The 14,574-nt window shown below is 38.9% G+C and overlaps 1 protein-coding gene across 3 annotated transcripts in view; it reads left to right on the forward strand.

The window, feature by feature from the left end:
- Positions 1-13,757, forward strand: part of LOC137941440 (fumarylacetoacetase) — a 43,096-nt gene extending 29,339 nt beyond the window's left edge. The window contains exons 11-15 of one of the 3 annotated variants that reach the window (XM_068786851.1): positions 6,509-6,646; positions 9,092-9,156; positions 12,370-12,466; positions 12,554-12,679; positions 13,539-13,757. In XM_068786851.1, coding sequence (XP_068642952.1) covers positions 6,509-6,646; positions 9,092-9,156; positions 12,370-12,466; positions 12,554-12,679; positions 13,539-13,601 — 489 coding nt within the window. In that variant the 3' untranslated portion in view covers positions 13,602-13,757. Of the gene's footprint in view, positions 1-6,508; positions 6,647-6,797; positions 6,951-9,091; positions 9,157-12,369; positions 12,467-12,553; positions 12,680-13,538 lie in introns of those variants that run through there. The other 2 variants (XM_068786861.1, XM_068786868.1) reach the window with 2 other exon arrangements.
- The last annotated feature ends 817 nt before the right edge of the window (positions 13,758-14,574 follow it).

Raw genomic sequence — 14,574 nt, forward strand, 5'->3', positions numbered from 1 at the left:
AAATTATATACCACATAAAATAATTGAAGATAAAATAGATAAAAAAGTACTGCATAAAAATATATTACTTACCTTCAGGTACAAAGATTTTATCTTGACGAGTTAATGCATCCTTCAATACACGGGAATCGGCTGCTGACCCCTCCCATCCAGCTAGTACATAAGTGAATTGCATATCAAATGAACATGCAACCATCACATTTTGTGAGAGATAACCTTTTCTATTCCAAAACCTTGGTTGATCTTCAAGTGGAATGTTGGCTTTGATATGAGTTCCATCAATAGCTCCAATACAATCCTAATTATACATTTTCAATTAATATTTACTAACTTTGTATATTAATGTAAAATTATTTAGTTATAGGAAGTGATGTTACCTTGAAGTAGGGATAAAACATTGAATTTGTTAAAATCTTCGAGTGTGTGCGTTCCGAAGGCCGTTTGACGTAATCAGAGTGAAGTTTGAGGATTGCATCCAACACCTTGTTGAAATACTTACTTATCGTCCAGTTTGATCTATCAAACATCTCTGCTGTGACACTATACACTTGTCCTTGACCAACAGTTAGGAGGAAATATGCAAGTTGTTCTTCAACTGAGATGGTCTTTGTAGCTGATAAAAACCCTTTACTAGAAAGTATATCTGCGAATTTGTGAAATACCAGTTGGTTCATCCTGTACACTTTACGAAATTTAACTGGAGATTTGTCTAGTGCCTTTTGCAAATACAATGGACCATTCATCCCACAAGAACGTGGTACATGTCTGTTGCAATGGTACATATAGTATCTTTCCATGGCGATCATCAAAGTTGTGAATGCAATCATAGTTGCAACCTTTTCATCGCCTGTCATAGTATCCATGGAAATCCACAAATTCAATCGCCTAAAATTCATAAACACGAGTAAACATCAATCTTCAATCATAACCTATTTGCAATCACACCTATAAACAACCATATTCATCCACATTCCCACATCCTACATTCAATCACATCCTACATTCATCCACATTCACACATCCTACATTCAATCACATCCTACATTCATCGACATTCCCACATCCTACATTCATCCACATCTCACATCCTACATTCAATCACATCCTACATTCATCCCCATTCCCACATCCTACATTCAATCACATCCTACATTCATCCACATTCACACATCCTACATTCAATCACATCCTACATTCATCCACATTCCACATCCTACATTCAATCACATCCTACATTCATCCACATCTTACATTCAATCACATCCACATCCTACATTCAATCACATTCCACATCCATACTCAAAACACCATATTTATCTATGCAATATATAAACACAACAACATATCAAATTTAAATACAAACCATACTAATAAGTTTTTCAATGTCATAATTCAAATATCATGTCTACTACATAATAATATTCCAAAAAAATAGTGTATTTATAACGCATTACAATTAGTTTTCAAAACAAAATTTAAGCCACTCAACCCGCTCTTCCACTGTCATTTCCATAAACATGACCTTCTTAGCTGGTGTATCCAACCATGAAGGAGCGCGATACTTCAATTCTGTAGGCAAGTCCGGGATTTCCCTGAGGGCGTTGACGCAAGCTCTTACAATATCGTCTTTCATCATGAAATTCTGAAATGTCTGAGCAATTCGATCTATTGCATCAAAAATTCTGCTACTAGTGTCGTTATCGGGCATTTCGGTTCTCTTTCTACAACGACTTGAAGATGACTGTTTACTTCTTTCAGATTGATTACCTAGAGACTCATCCATGCTTAATAATGGTGATGGAGTATCCCTAACTATATCAACATCCGTTGGCTCATCCATCGCGACATGTTCCGATTCACGGATCACCTCATCGCCCTGATCTACTAAGGTTGTAGCTCCTGACCCTACCGCTATTGTGTTTCCCACCACCACAGCTAATTTGTCGTACAGGGGGCAGCCGTCACGTCTGTACTTCTCAGCATCTTTATGTTTCTACAAGAATAAAACATCATTTAGACGTCTTGGAATAGAGTTATACTAACGCGAAAAACATAAAAAATATTTTATAGTACATCATATAGTCGAGCCATACAGATTTATTGACCTTTATGTAATCAAGCCATACAGAATTACATGCAGTAACTCGTTGTGTGGTTGCATCCCAACCAAACCCACTAGTGTTGATACAGCTCGTTACCGTTTGGTATGTTTTCTTCCATGCTCTTGTTCGATTGTTCACCTGCTCAACAGTTTTTTTCATGACTGTGTCTTCATTGAACTTATTTACAGAGTCCATGTATACCTCATACTTCCACACCCCGTTAGGCAACTTGTTCCCTAGATTGACCTGCTCGACCAAGAGATCGAGCATTTTGCTATCATCATCGAATGTCCAAATATCATATGTTCGACCACTTGGTTGTCTTCTTGCAGCCATGTATAATCTAAATCCGATACAGTCCTCACGCAAAAAACTTTATCAGACAACCTTTACTCGTCACGGAAACACAAACCATAAAAAAAACATACCATGTGGTGGATATGTATAATACCCGAATCTCCTCACCACATGGCAAAAACATTTCATAGCACTTCAAAAATTCTCAACAACATTCTCACACATTTCAAAATTAATTAAATTATTTTCACTAATGCATATGCACTAAACAATGAAAACACACACACATCAAATCCAAATTCACCGAAGACCCCTGGTAGAGCCCCATATAACTTCGCAGTCACTATGAACTGTACCTCGTCAGTGATGGGGGTCGGGTTTCGTTGGCTAATGGACGCCCGTGTAGGCGACTCAACCTTGTTTGAATTGGACTAAAAACCCCTAAACACTAATTCCAAAACTTAATACCTTAAAAGCCCAAAACCCTAACCCCTAAACCCCCCCCCCCCCCCCCCCCCCCCCCCCCCCCCCCCCCCCAAAAACCTAAAAAACCCTAGAGCTTAAAAACACAAAACCCCCAAAATCTTAAAAACCATAAACCCCCTAAACCTTAAAAATCTTAATCCCTAAAATACCCTAAACCCGAAACACAAACCATAAAAAAAATACCATGTGGTGGATATGTATAATACCCGAATCTCTTCACCACATAGCAAAAACATTTCATAGTACTTCAAAAATTCTCAACAACATTCTCACACATTTCAAAATTAATTAAATTATTTTCACTAATGCATATGCACTAAACAATGAAAACACACACACATCAAATCCAAATTCACCGAAGACCCCTGGTAGAGCCCCATATAACTTCGCAGTAACTTTGAATTGTGCCTCGTCAGTGATGGGGGTCGGGTTTCGTTGGCTAATGGACGCCCGTGTAGGCGACTCAACCTTGTTTGAATTGGACTAAAAACCCCTAAACACTAATTCCAAAACTTAATACCTTAAAAGCCCAAACCCCCCCCCCCCCCCCCAAAACAAAACCTAAAAAACCCTAGAGCTTAAAAACACAAAACCCCCAAAACCTTAAAAACCATAAACCCCCCTAAACCTTAAAAACCATAAACCCCCCTAAACCTTAAAAATTCTAATCCCTAAAATACCAGAAACCCCTAGCCTAAACCCTACCCGAAACACAAACCATAAAAAAAAAAAAAACTAAACCATCAAACCCTAAACCCTATCACCTACTAAACTCTAAACCCTAAACACTAATTCCAGGACTTAATACATTAAAAGCCCTAAACCCTAAACCCTACACCCTAATTCCAAACCCTAAACCCAAAAAACCTTATAGCTTAAAAACCCTAAACCCCCTAAACCTTAAAAACCCTAATCCCTAAAATACCCTTAACCATAAACCCTAATTACGCACTAAACCCTAAACCCTAATTTAGACTATAAACCGTAACCCTAAATCCCAAAATAATGCACAAATAACCCCCAATTACGCACTGAAAATAAATTTAAATCAAATAAAACACTAATTTAATGAAAAAAAATTCGGGTTTAGGCATACCTTCTGAAATTTGGGGAAATCCGAAGCCGAAGGGTGAAATCGAAGGGGAAATCCGAAGCCGAAGGGTGAAATCGAAGGGGGAAATCCGAAGCCGAAGGGTGAAATCGATGCGTAATTGAGACTAGCCAGAGAGATAAGGGAGTGGGAGGCCGAAAGGGAGAAGACAGAGAAGAAAGGGAGGTCGGGAGGGAATAGAGAGAGAGAAGCGAGAGAGAGCTTGTCCGAGAGAAGAGAGGGAGTCACGGAGACGAGAGAGGGGGTGCGACAGAGAGGGCGAGGCCGAGAGTTGAAGCCGGAGACGAGAGGGAACTGAGATAGTGGCCGAGATCAACGTCGGGGACGCAGGGAGACGAAGGACGAGAACAATGTCGGGGGCGCAGGGAGACGAGAGAGGGAAGGGAGTGCGGGAGAGAGGAAGAAAAAAGAAAAAGACGACGCGCGATGGGGGGGGGGGGGGGTGCGAGGAGAGAGAGCGAGGCCGAGGGCGTCGCCCGTCCTTCAATTCGAAGAAGATCAAAAAGGGCCTTCTTCCACATGATTGAAATTAAACCGTGGAGATGAAGGGCCCCTTCATCCCCTGCATCGAGATGAAGCTTCATCTGCGGTCCACTAACGACTTCAAGTGGAGAAGGGCGTTATGTGGTTGAAGATCATCTTGTCCTTCAAGTTGACTAACCCCCCCCCAAGTACAAGAGATAGTGGAAACAATGTCCAAAATATTAAGAAAAATCTGCCAGTGATGCCATGGGGAGAAGGATGAAGTGGAGCACCATCCGATGACGACTTGGAGTCTCCCTCCACGATAAGAGGGCCATTGAAGCGATCCTGAAATATACGCAAGCTGTGAAGGAGTCTAGAGAGCGCAACAGTGGTCGAGTCAGCAATGCCGTGGGGACTGGAGTAAAGAGATAATGGCAGTGCCTCCCGGATAAAAAATCACCCCATCAAAACTAGCCAAACCCGGGTTCCAAAAGGCGCTACCATCGTAGTTAAGCTTATAATAACCGGTGGAAGGAGGCACCCAAACAACAACTCGGCAGGGATCAGAGGGAACAAACATCTGTGCAATAATCTTCTAGTTGGTTCTAGTAGGGGCACAAGAGAGGTAGGCGAATTCTTTCCAAGTGCGGATCCAGGTAGAGATGAGCCCCGTGGCAGTACAAAAAACCTTAGCAGTAGAGTGGAAAGCACAGTTAAACCGTTTGGAGTTCCTCTCCTTCCAGAGACACCAAGGGACGAAAGCAATGCAAGCAGCTAGCAAAAACTTGCCTAGGTTGGGAAGGTGGATCCCAGAGGAAAAGCGGCACATGGTGCTCAGGTCGAGAGGGATGCAGAAGCTGAGGCCCATACCGTCAATCATTTAAGTCTAGACCTTCGAGGTGAAGCCACAGTGGAGGAGAAGGTGGCTAAGGCCTTCGTCTCGTAGAAGGGGCAAAGAGGCTCGGGAGTGGTGTTACTGCGCCTGATAAGGTTGTCAACAGTGAGGATCTTGTTGCGGCAGGCACTCCAAAGAAAAAATTTCACCTTGGGCGGGTCCAAGAGGTGCCAAACAAAGGCTATTGGGTGAGGGGCGGGAGGCCATGTCCATCCCATAAGATGACGGAAGGCTGAGGAGACTGAAAACTGGCCATTGTCGTCAGGGAGCTAAATAAACCAGTCAGCTGTCTGGGGACGGACCTTAACACTCCCAAGACTATCAATTAGGCCGTAGACAAAAATGGCTTCCTCATTAGTAAGGCCATGCCTAAGACGATGATCCCATGAGCCATTTTCCCAAGCGTCAAAGACAGATAAGTTGTGAGCTAAAGAAGCGGTGGATAAGACGAGGCAAGAGAGCCATCGCCCGACCACCAATCTGTCCAGAAACGCAGGCTGGAGCCATCCCCAACAAAGAACCGAATGATAGTGCAGAATGTGGTGAGCAGGTGGAACTTAAAATTTTGATGTCTTTCAACTATTTTTTAATGAAATAAAGAATCAGTTTGCAACATCTATCCATATATTTCGTACAGACAATGGCCTAGAGTTTATGAATCGTAAATTTGGCTCTTTCTGTCAGTCACAAGGAATCATTCATCAGACTTCTTGTGTACTCCACAACAAAATGGAGTTGTTGAATGCAAGAATCATCGTTTACTTGAGGTGGCTCATACTATGCTGATTTACATGAATGTACCTAAAACTTATTGGGGTGATGTTGTTCTTACTATATGCTTTTTTATGGCAAAATCCCTATTCAAATTGTTTTGCCTATTGTATCTTTGTTTCCAGTGACACCTCAGGTCTTTGCGTGCATATGCTTTGCATCTGATAGCTTATAATAAGTTGTCTCTATGGCCTATCAAATGCGTTTTTCTAGGGTATTCATGGCCACAAAAAAGGTTACAAATGCTATTGTCCATCTATGTGAAAAACATTTGTTTTTGTTGATGTTACCTTTTTGAGGATAATTCCTTATTTGAATCTTTTACATCTGAATTAGTTTCACCTAAACCCTCTATACCTACTCTGGTTATTCCTCTTCCAGTTTATGAACGTGCTCCAGCTTCAAGAGATGCTTTTACTGAAAAACCATTGCAGGTATACCAGCGCCGACAACAACCTTCTCATTCTGATCCAGATCCCCTCAAATCTGACCATGACTCTATCATCTCTTGATCCTGAGGTAAGTGATATGCACCTTCCTATTGCCCTTCAAAAAGGTGTTCATAAAGGTACCCGCCATCCTTTATCTCATTTTGTCTCCTTTGATTCCTTGTCTGATAATTATCGTAAGTTTACTTTGTCCATCTCCACTTGCACTATTCCTTCTTCAGTGTAGAAGGCCTTGTTGCCACCTCATTGGAAGAATACCGTGGATGTTGAGATGGAAGCTTTAACAGATAGAAGGACTTGGGAGTTATGTGACTTACCTCTATGTGCTGCTCTAGTTGGATGTCGATGGGTCTATACTATTAAATATAACTCAGACAGATCAATTGAACGGTATAAGGCTCGTCTTGTTGCAAAAGGGTATACACAAACATTTGGGGTGTATGTTTTTTAGACTTTTTCTCCAATTGCTCACATGTCCTTTGTTCGTATACTTATTTTTGTTGCAATCCATCATAGTTGGTCTCTATTCAAACTAGATATTAAAAATGTCTTCTTATATGGTGACCTTGACGAAGAAGTTTATATGGAGCAACCTCCAGGGTATATTGCTTAAGGGGAGACACATAAAGTATGTTGACTAAAGAAGACCCTTTATGGCTTAAAACAGAATCTGTGAGCTTGGTTTGAAAAATTTAGCCAAGTGGTTATATCCATGGGATTTCGTAGAAGCCATTGTGATGTGAACAAAGGTTGGTTTTACTTTGCTATATTGTGGGACCCACCATGGTGGCACAAGCGGGTGGGACCCACCATGAGGACGTGGGCTGGATTTACTCTATTACAATATGGGACCGACCATGGTGGCACAAGCTGGTGGGACCCACCATGAGATTTCGTGGGACCCACAAGGATAGCCACGAGTTGGCAACTTATCCTAGAAGGGCATGTGGTTAGAAGATATCGTGGAATCCACAAGGATATCCACGAGTTGGCAACTTATCTTAGAAGATCTCGTGGAATCCACAAGGATATCCATGAGTTGGCAACTTATCCTAGAAGATCACGTGGAATTATATTAGGTTTCTATTTACGCCAAGTTATCTTAAGTTTTCCTTTAATTGAATGTAACTAGGGGAAAGGATTTATTCTATATGGATTCTACCACGTCCTCCATTATAAATAAAGGACTTGTACACGGATTAGGGACCTTTGATTTTATTGATATTGAGAGTTATTCTTCTTGAGTTCTTGAAGGAACTTTTCGAACTTATCAGGGTTTTTCCTGTGGCGTTCAAAACGACTTATCAAATGGATTATCCATCCCCGTTTGTGGCGTTTTCACCATACCAAGGTTCTTGCTTTGCTAAGCAACGGGTCACGGTTTTCCATCAAACTTGAAAGGTCTTGGGGATGATTACCAGATTTGGTATCGGGTTTCGTCACTGGTTGACGTGGTTCGTATCAGTTGGTATCAGAACTTTGGTTAATTAGGTTAGCCCACGTCCTCATGGTGGATCTGGTCAATTAGTGGATCACACATTAGGATAGAGACCCATGTCAAGATGAGCATGCTGATGGGATAAAAAAATCAAAACAATTTGTTGATTGTCCCAACATCCAAGAGCAAAAATTGGACTTGGCAACAAAAGTTAGCTCTTTTATTCCTTAAAGTATGGTGGTTACAAGGCTGGCAAATGTACAAGACAAGAAACATAATATCCTCCATAACCTTGGGATAACCCCAAGACACACTTCCACTCCTACAAAACCCACAATTCAGCCACGGATAAAGGGTGAACTAGGGCTACCATAGAGACCAATTGGCAACATTGAGTCTAAACCTTCCCACAACTTCATTCAAGAGGAAATAGGCAGTAGACATGTGTAGGGATTATGTTTTAATTATGATGTGAAGTTTACCCCAAGACAACAGTGTGAAGTTTTTCCATTATTATTTTGTGATGAGCCAAAAGAAGTAATAGCGGGGATGAAGTGGAGTACCAAACCAATAGAACCTTCTTGAATTGGTAAATTACTCGTCGCTTTTATTTTTCATTCTTATTTGCTCTTTCATTCAATGATAATTTGCTGTTAACTGTGCATTTTCGTAAGAATCGTGTCACTGGAGCCACACATCTACCTCTAGGAACCACCCATAGAACTACCCATTTCACATTGATCAAATCACCAACTCTCCTCATTGAGGTCTTGAGAATTTTAATGAAACTTTTCACATTAACTGATGACTTTAATCTGAAGTCATTGGCAGGCAAATGATTAAAGCCCATCAGATCAGGAGGTTTCACATGAGGGATGAGATTAGAAAATCACATCAATTTTGTGTTAATCTAGTAACGTATGAGTTGAAAGAGTTTAAAAAAACAACACCTGCAGAAAAGAGATATAAACCAATGTGTATTGAACGGCTTGACTTGTGTTCTTTCAGTTTCAGTCATTTTTTAGTAGTCATGAAACTGCTATTCTTTGAATGATTGTTGTTTCTTCTTGCTACCAGGTCCGCATCAAACCTTCTGGACAGGAAAATGCATTAGTTGTCACCAAGAGTAACTTCAAGCACCTGTAAGAGGATCCATAATTTGTCCTATTTATCACTTTATGCTAAAACATTGTATTTTTCATGCGCATTGCAAATCATCTTGGAATCGATTATGTCTTAATTAACTTAAAGGGTTCTATTTTCTCTTGGTCCTTCTAAGACTTCTTCTTTATCTACATATTTTTCATTTGTTGGAACAAGATGCATGATACATGTTAACTTTGTGAGAAGAAAATGTTACTTGTTGCTTATCAATGAAAAATCCAGGAGTTTTACTGTTTTTCAAAAACATACTTTGTGACAATATTTCAAAAACATGGTTTTTTCAGTGGTTCCATTTTTATGAAGTCCAATTTTATAACTAGCATCTAGGAACTGTGTCCACGTAAATCATCAATTGTGTTTTACCAAATATTGAGCCACTAGAAATTGGTCAAATAAAAGGATACACAATTGACAAAATATCTTGTTTAGGTCCTTGGAGATGTGATCTTTGATGAAACATAGAAAACAAGCTGTAAAACGTTGATTGTGTTGATAGGTGAAAAGATCAACCTCTATAGTTGTACGTGCTCCATGTCTCACACTAGTTGTCTAAATTGATAATTGTGTGAGAGGATAGTCATAATAAATAGAATTTATGTTGATTAGTAGGGAAATGGCCTTTGAACTTCGGCTAGTCATTTTGCAAGGAACTTTAATGCCACAACATTATTGAAGTCAAGTTGAGGGACAGGACTGGAATATGTATTACTTACAACCAGATTCTCAACTTTTAAGGAATTCCAGGTTTTCAAGTTCAAATTGAAGACTTGAATTTGTGTTTTTTGTAACTAGTAGTAGCTATCAAGAGAAGAAGACCACTAATAAATTATTTTCATAACAGTGGTACTCCAACAACCCAACAGCCAACAAAAAACTTGTATTAATTCTCCAAAATTGATCCAAATTTATAACTGATTCACCTATCTATAGACTCTAGACAACTGTGGATTAAAAATGTTAAGGAATAGTCTCACAAGGATTATTGAGAACAAATATATTGAGTTTTTAGTTGGGAAAGAGGTTTCCTAAGATGACTAGTCATTTTGGGATAGGTCTTGGACCCAACTTCACATGGTATTAGAGCAGCTATTCATATGTGGGCCTCTACCCAAATTATCCATATTTAAAAGCCAAAGGGCCTATACACTTGAGGGGGAGTGTTAAGGAATATGTTAAGCACCTAGCCAATACTACCCAAAAAAGACCGGCCTGATAGGTAGCAAAAAGCCAAGTAGTTACCCCAGGATCATAACAATACTCCCCCCGTTATGAGCCAACGTCCTCGAAAGCCCACTCTAGCGGCCCACTCTAGCAACACTGGCCCGACACACTTTTTGGGTCTACCAGTAATTTTAATCCGGTCTCTAGGTCGCCCCCTCCGGGATTCAAACCCGCAACGTAGTGCCATGTTCTGATACCAAATGTTAAACACTTAGCCAATACTACCCAAAAGACCGGCTTGATAGGTAACGAAAAGCCAAGTACTTAACCCCAGGATCATAGCAAAACTCCCCCCGTTAGTCACTCGATAACAAGAATAAAGATTTCTAAATTAAAGAAAAGTAATCAACGAACCTTGACTGCTGAAATCGAAAGAAATAAACTCCCCACGAGTCGACGATGAATCGACAACGTGAATGAATCCCCCGATAGTCGTAATCACTGAGCCACCTTATAACAGAGATGAAAATGGAAACTCCTCTGTCGGAAATGATGTAGAACTCACCGGAAATAGTCACCGATAACCACTGCTATTCGAGAGATCAGTACTCTCCCTGAGCCATGCTCTGAAGACAAAACGACGCGATGCTTCCTCTCCCTTGACTCCCTCTCTAAATTCCCTCCCGAAACCACTTAACATTGTCAAATTCCCCAAATGCCCCTAACCCATTAATCACCCTCTAATGATCCTTTTGTTTACTCCGTCTAAAGTAAGTAGCCTAATTTGGGGTCTATCAGAATAGTCCCAAATAGATTAGTGAGAACAGATATGTTGAGTTTATTATTTGAAAGAGGTTTCCTAAGATAGCTAGTCATTTTGGAATAGGCCTTGGACCCAACTTTACAAAAAAAAAGTTACGTCATTATAATAGAACTTTCCTAGGGCTGAACTTCCCTGTTATAACTGAATAATGACTTGCTTAATTGAAAACCATTGCTAAAAAGGGATTCTGGAAACTAACTTAGATGAAAACTACTAATATTAAACTTAGTATCTTTAAGGCTTTCCTGAATAGAGTATTAATAAAAGAAACTTACGAACCAAAGACTTTCCTAAATAAAGCTTTCCTAATAGGGATTGTTGACAAAGTAGGAAATTACTAAAAGTGGAATCTGATGGCTTTCCCTCGATAAAAAGACTGAAAGTGAGTACTTTCCAAAAACAATGATTTTGCAAGAAAAGCAAGCTGTTGTCTTTCAGTTTTTTTTTTTTTTTTTCTTCTTCCTTCTTGTATATAGTTTCAATTGTTTTGGATGACTGTCTCTATCTTCATATTCTTTAGCTTTTTACTTCCACCACTGAGCCACTTACCACATCAAAATGGCCCATTTTTAACATGGTATCAACGCTAACCCAAGTCTGTGTGGCGTTTGATTTTGGGTTTTATGTGTGTTTTCTGTAGGCCAGGTGTGTATGTACTCTGTACTTGAGTTTAGTTTGTCTATTTAGGCTTGGATATGAGTGGGGAGTGTTGGTGGGTAAAAGGATCCCTAGTTTATGGTTGTATGCACTCAATGCCTAAGGCTAGTTGTTTAAAGTGAGAGTTGTGTTTGTGAGAGAATAATCTACATTTGTTTGGGTTGGGCTTGAAGAGACCCTATGTTTATTGGTTGGGAAGAGGCTTCGTAACTTCAGCTAGTTAATTAGGGAAGAAGTGGGTCAACTTTAACTGACTGCAATCTAATGTGCTGGATTTTCTGCTAGACTCTTATCTGCTTCTTCTGTTATATCTTGAAACACATGATGTTGTGAATATTTAATACATGCCATTATGAAGCATGCCATTTGCTTAACATAGCTTCTATATTTATCAATCATTAATCTTGTTGTGAATATTTAGTAATTTATATAATTGTAGCAGCTTTCTTGTGTTTTTAAAGTTCACAACGAAAAAGAAACACGGTACTTGGTGTTTGGTTCAGTATTTTAGATGTCTGAAATCATATCGCCTACTAATAACTTTGGTTAGGTATTGGACACTGGCTCAACAAGTTGCCCACCATACAATCAATGGTTGCAATCTAAGACCTGGTGATCTTCTTGGGACTGGGACTATAAGTGGGCCAGTAAGATTTTACCTTACCACCTGGTAGTACTGTAATACCTTTTCTTCCTTGTCGAGAAATACTCGAATTGTTGGAATTTTCACACAGGAACCGGAGGCTTTAGGGTGCTTGCTCGAGTTATCTTGGAATGGGCAAAAACCTCTTTCACTCAATGGTTCAGTTCGTACATTCTTAGATGATGGAGACGAAGTCATCTTCACTGCATGCTGCAAGGTTCGTTGTCTTCTGCATAAATCTCTTTCTAGTCCATGGCTTACTTGTGATTCAGTATTTCACACAAACAGTACCATTGAGTATTTAATTGAAAGATTATATAAAGTATTTAATTGTCTCAAATTAAACTTGCTATGTTCATAGCTGCTCCTTGTCGGTATTAACTTGCAAGTGTTGGTTTTGTTAAATTCTTTGGGTTTGTCTGAATAGAAGCCTTTACCATTTTACGTCATGATTATTTTTTAACTTTCGTTAGTCTTACTTTCATATTGGCATATATATTTCTTAGAAATTTTGAGTAAAATAAATGTTGCTGTCTTTAAGGTTGTGTTTAGAACAAAAACAAGTGGAGAGAAAATAAAAGGAAGAGAAAAGAAATTGGATGCCCATAGAAAATGAGAAGAGAAAATGGAAGAGGAATATAGTTTTTCTTGTGTGGATACAAGTGAAAAATGAAAAAGAAAAGAAAATTAGTAATATTTTAAATTTTTTATGATTATGATTTTTTCTCAAGTTTCCATTTCTTTTCTTTTTTCCCCAAATTCTATCATTTTGTGAGAGAAATTTATTAACTATTTTCTCTCAATGATTCTCCAAAATGATAATACATTTTGATTTCTTTTATGCTATGAACAAATACTATTGAAAGGCTTTAAGTCTCCAACAAATTGTCGCAATCCATAAAAAAACCGTTGAAAAATCCACTTAGTGATCTAGAAAACTTCAGAAGGCCTGGAAAGGAATGGAAAAATTACAGAATTATCCACATGCAATGCATTTTGATTTCTTTTATGCTATGAACAAATACTATTGTTAGAGCTAGTGTTATTTTCCAATACAATTTGGTTGAGTTTTTCAGGGTGACAGCTATAACGTGGGGTTTGGAACGTGCTCAGGGAAGGTTCTTCCTGCGCCCCAGTAAGTTTCTTTTATCTCGTTTCGACGACGTTTAGTATTTATATTTTGTAATAGGATTCTCCAAATGTGTCACTAAAGTGTCAGACTTCCAACTGCTTAAACGTTCCAACTTCTCACAAAAGGTGTTTCAAATGCAAGACATCCATTTTTTTCTTTCTAAGTTTCTTCAGTATTTGTTCTACTGCTGACATTCAAACCTGTGGAACCAGTTGCCAACCCATTCATTACAAGTTGGCGGTGAATGATTTGTTATCATAAAAAATCAAAGAGGGGGTGAGATTTTCTCCTTGCCTCGCTAGGTGGAGATAAAGGTGAGAAAAAAAAAAAATCTTTAACCTACAAGGTTTACTTATATATGTATTTTTAAAATTATTTCTTATTAGATAAACTAATATCTATAATTATAAAACTTACAATAATTACTGTAGATTTTATTTAAATTTAAATTTATTATTTTCATCCTTACCATGTAAACTTTTAAACATCATCATCATCGGTAAAGATAGGTTAGATTTTTTAAACCTCCATGTACGAACTTGATTTGAGTTTCGATTATTCCGATCGCTGTAGTGAAATTTCCTTGGTTGACTAGCCTCAACTTATACCTGGCTTCCACTCCATGTTTGACGAGAAGTTTTAATCTCATATTAAGTGTAACAGCTTTAGGATGGTAACAAAGTAGCAATAAATAAAATTATTTTTTTCTTCAAGCTAATTTGATAGTTGTGGTGTTGGGAGCATAATATGAGCTTTTTATTTTATCATGAACGGAGTTTTGATGTGAGTCTACTAATTTTCTCTCTAAAGTTCTTCCAAAAGTTCACTTGTTCTCACGCTTAAACTCAAGGGATACCTCTACCTTTTTTTCCCTCCTACCCTTAGTGACTAAGTACATATTCAAGAGGAAAAAAGAGATGTAGCAAGGCTTACTCTTTTTCCTGTAATTGGTTTTATGGTGACTATCAATCAGGAACCCT

This window comes from Aristolochia californica, unplaced genomic scaffold (assembly GCF_029961685.1).
Source record: "Aristolochia californica isolate CCGP_79_NKW_82.1479 unplaced genomic scaffold, dmAriCali1.0.hap1 SCAF_10, whole genome shotgun sequence".
In the NCBI taxonomy this organism is placed as follows: domain Eukaryota; kingdom Viridiplantae; phylum Streptophyta; class Magnoliopsida; order Piperales; family Aristolochiaceae; genus Aristolochia; species Aristolochia californica.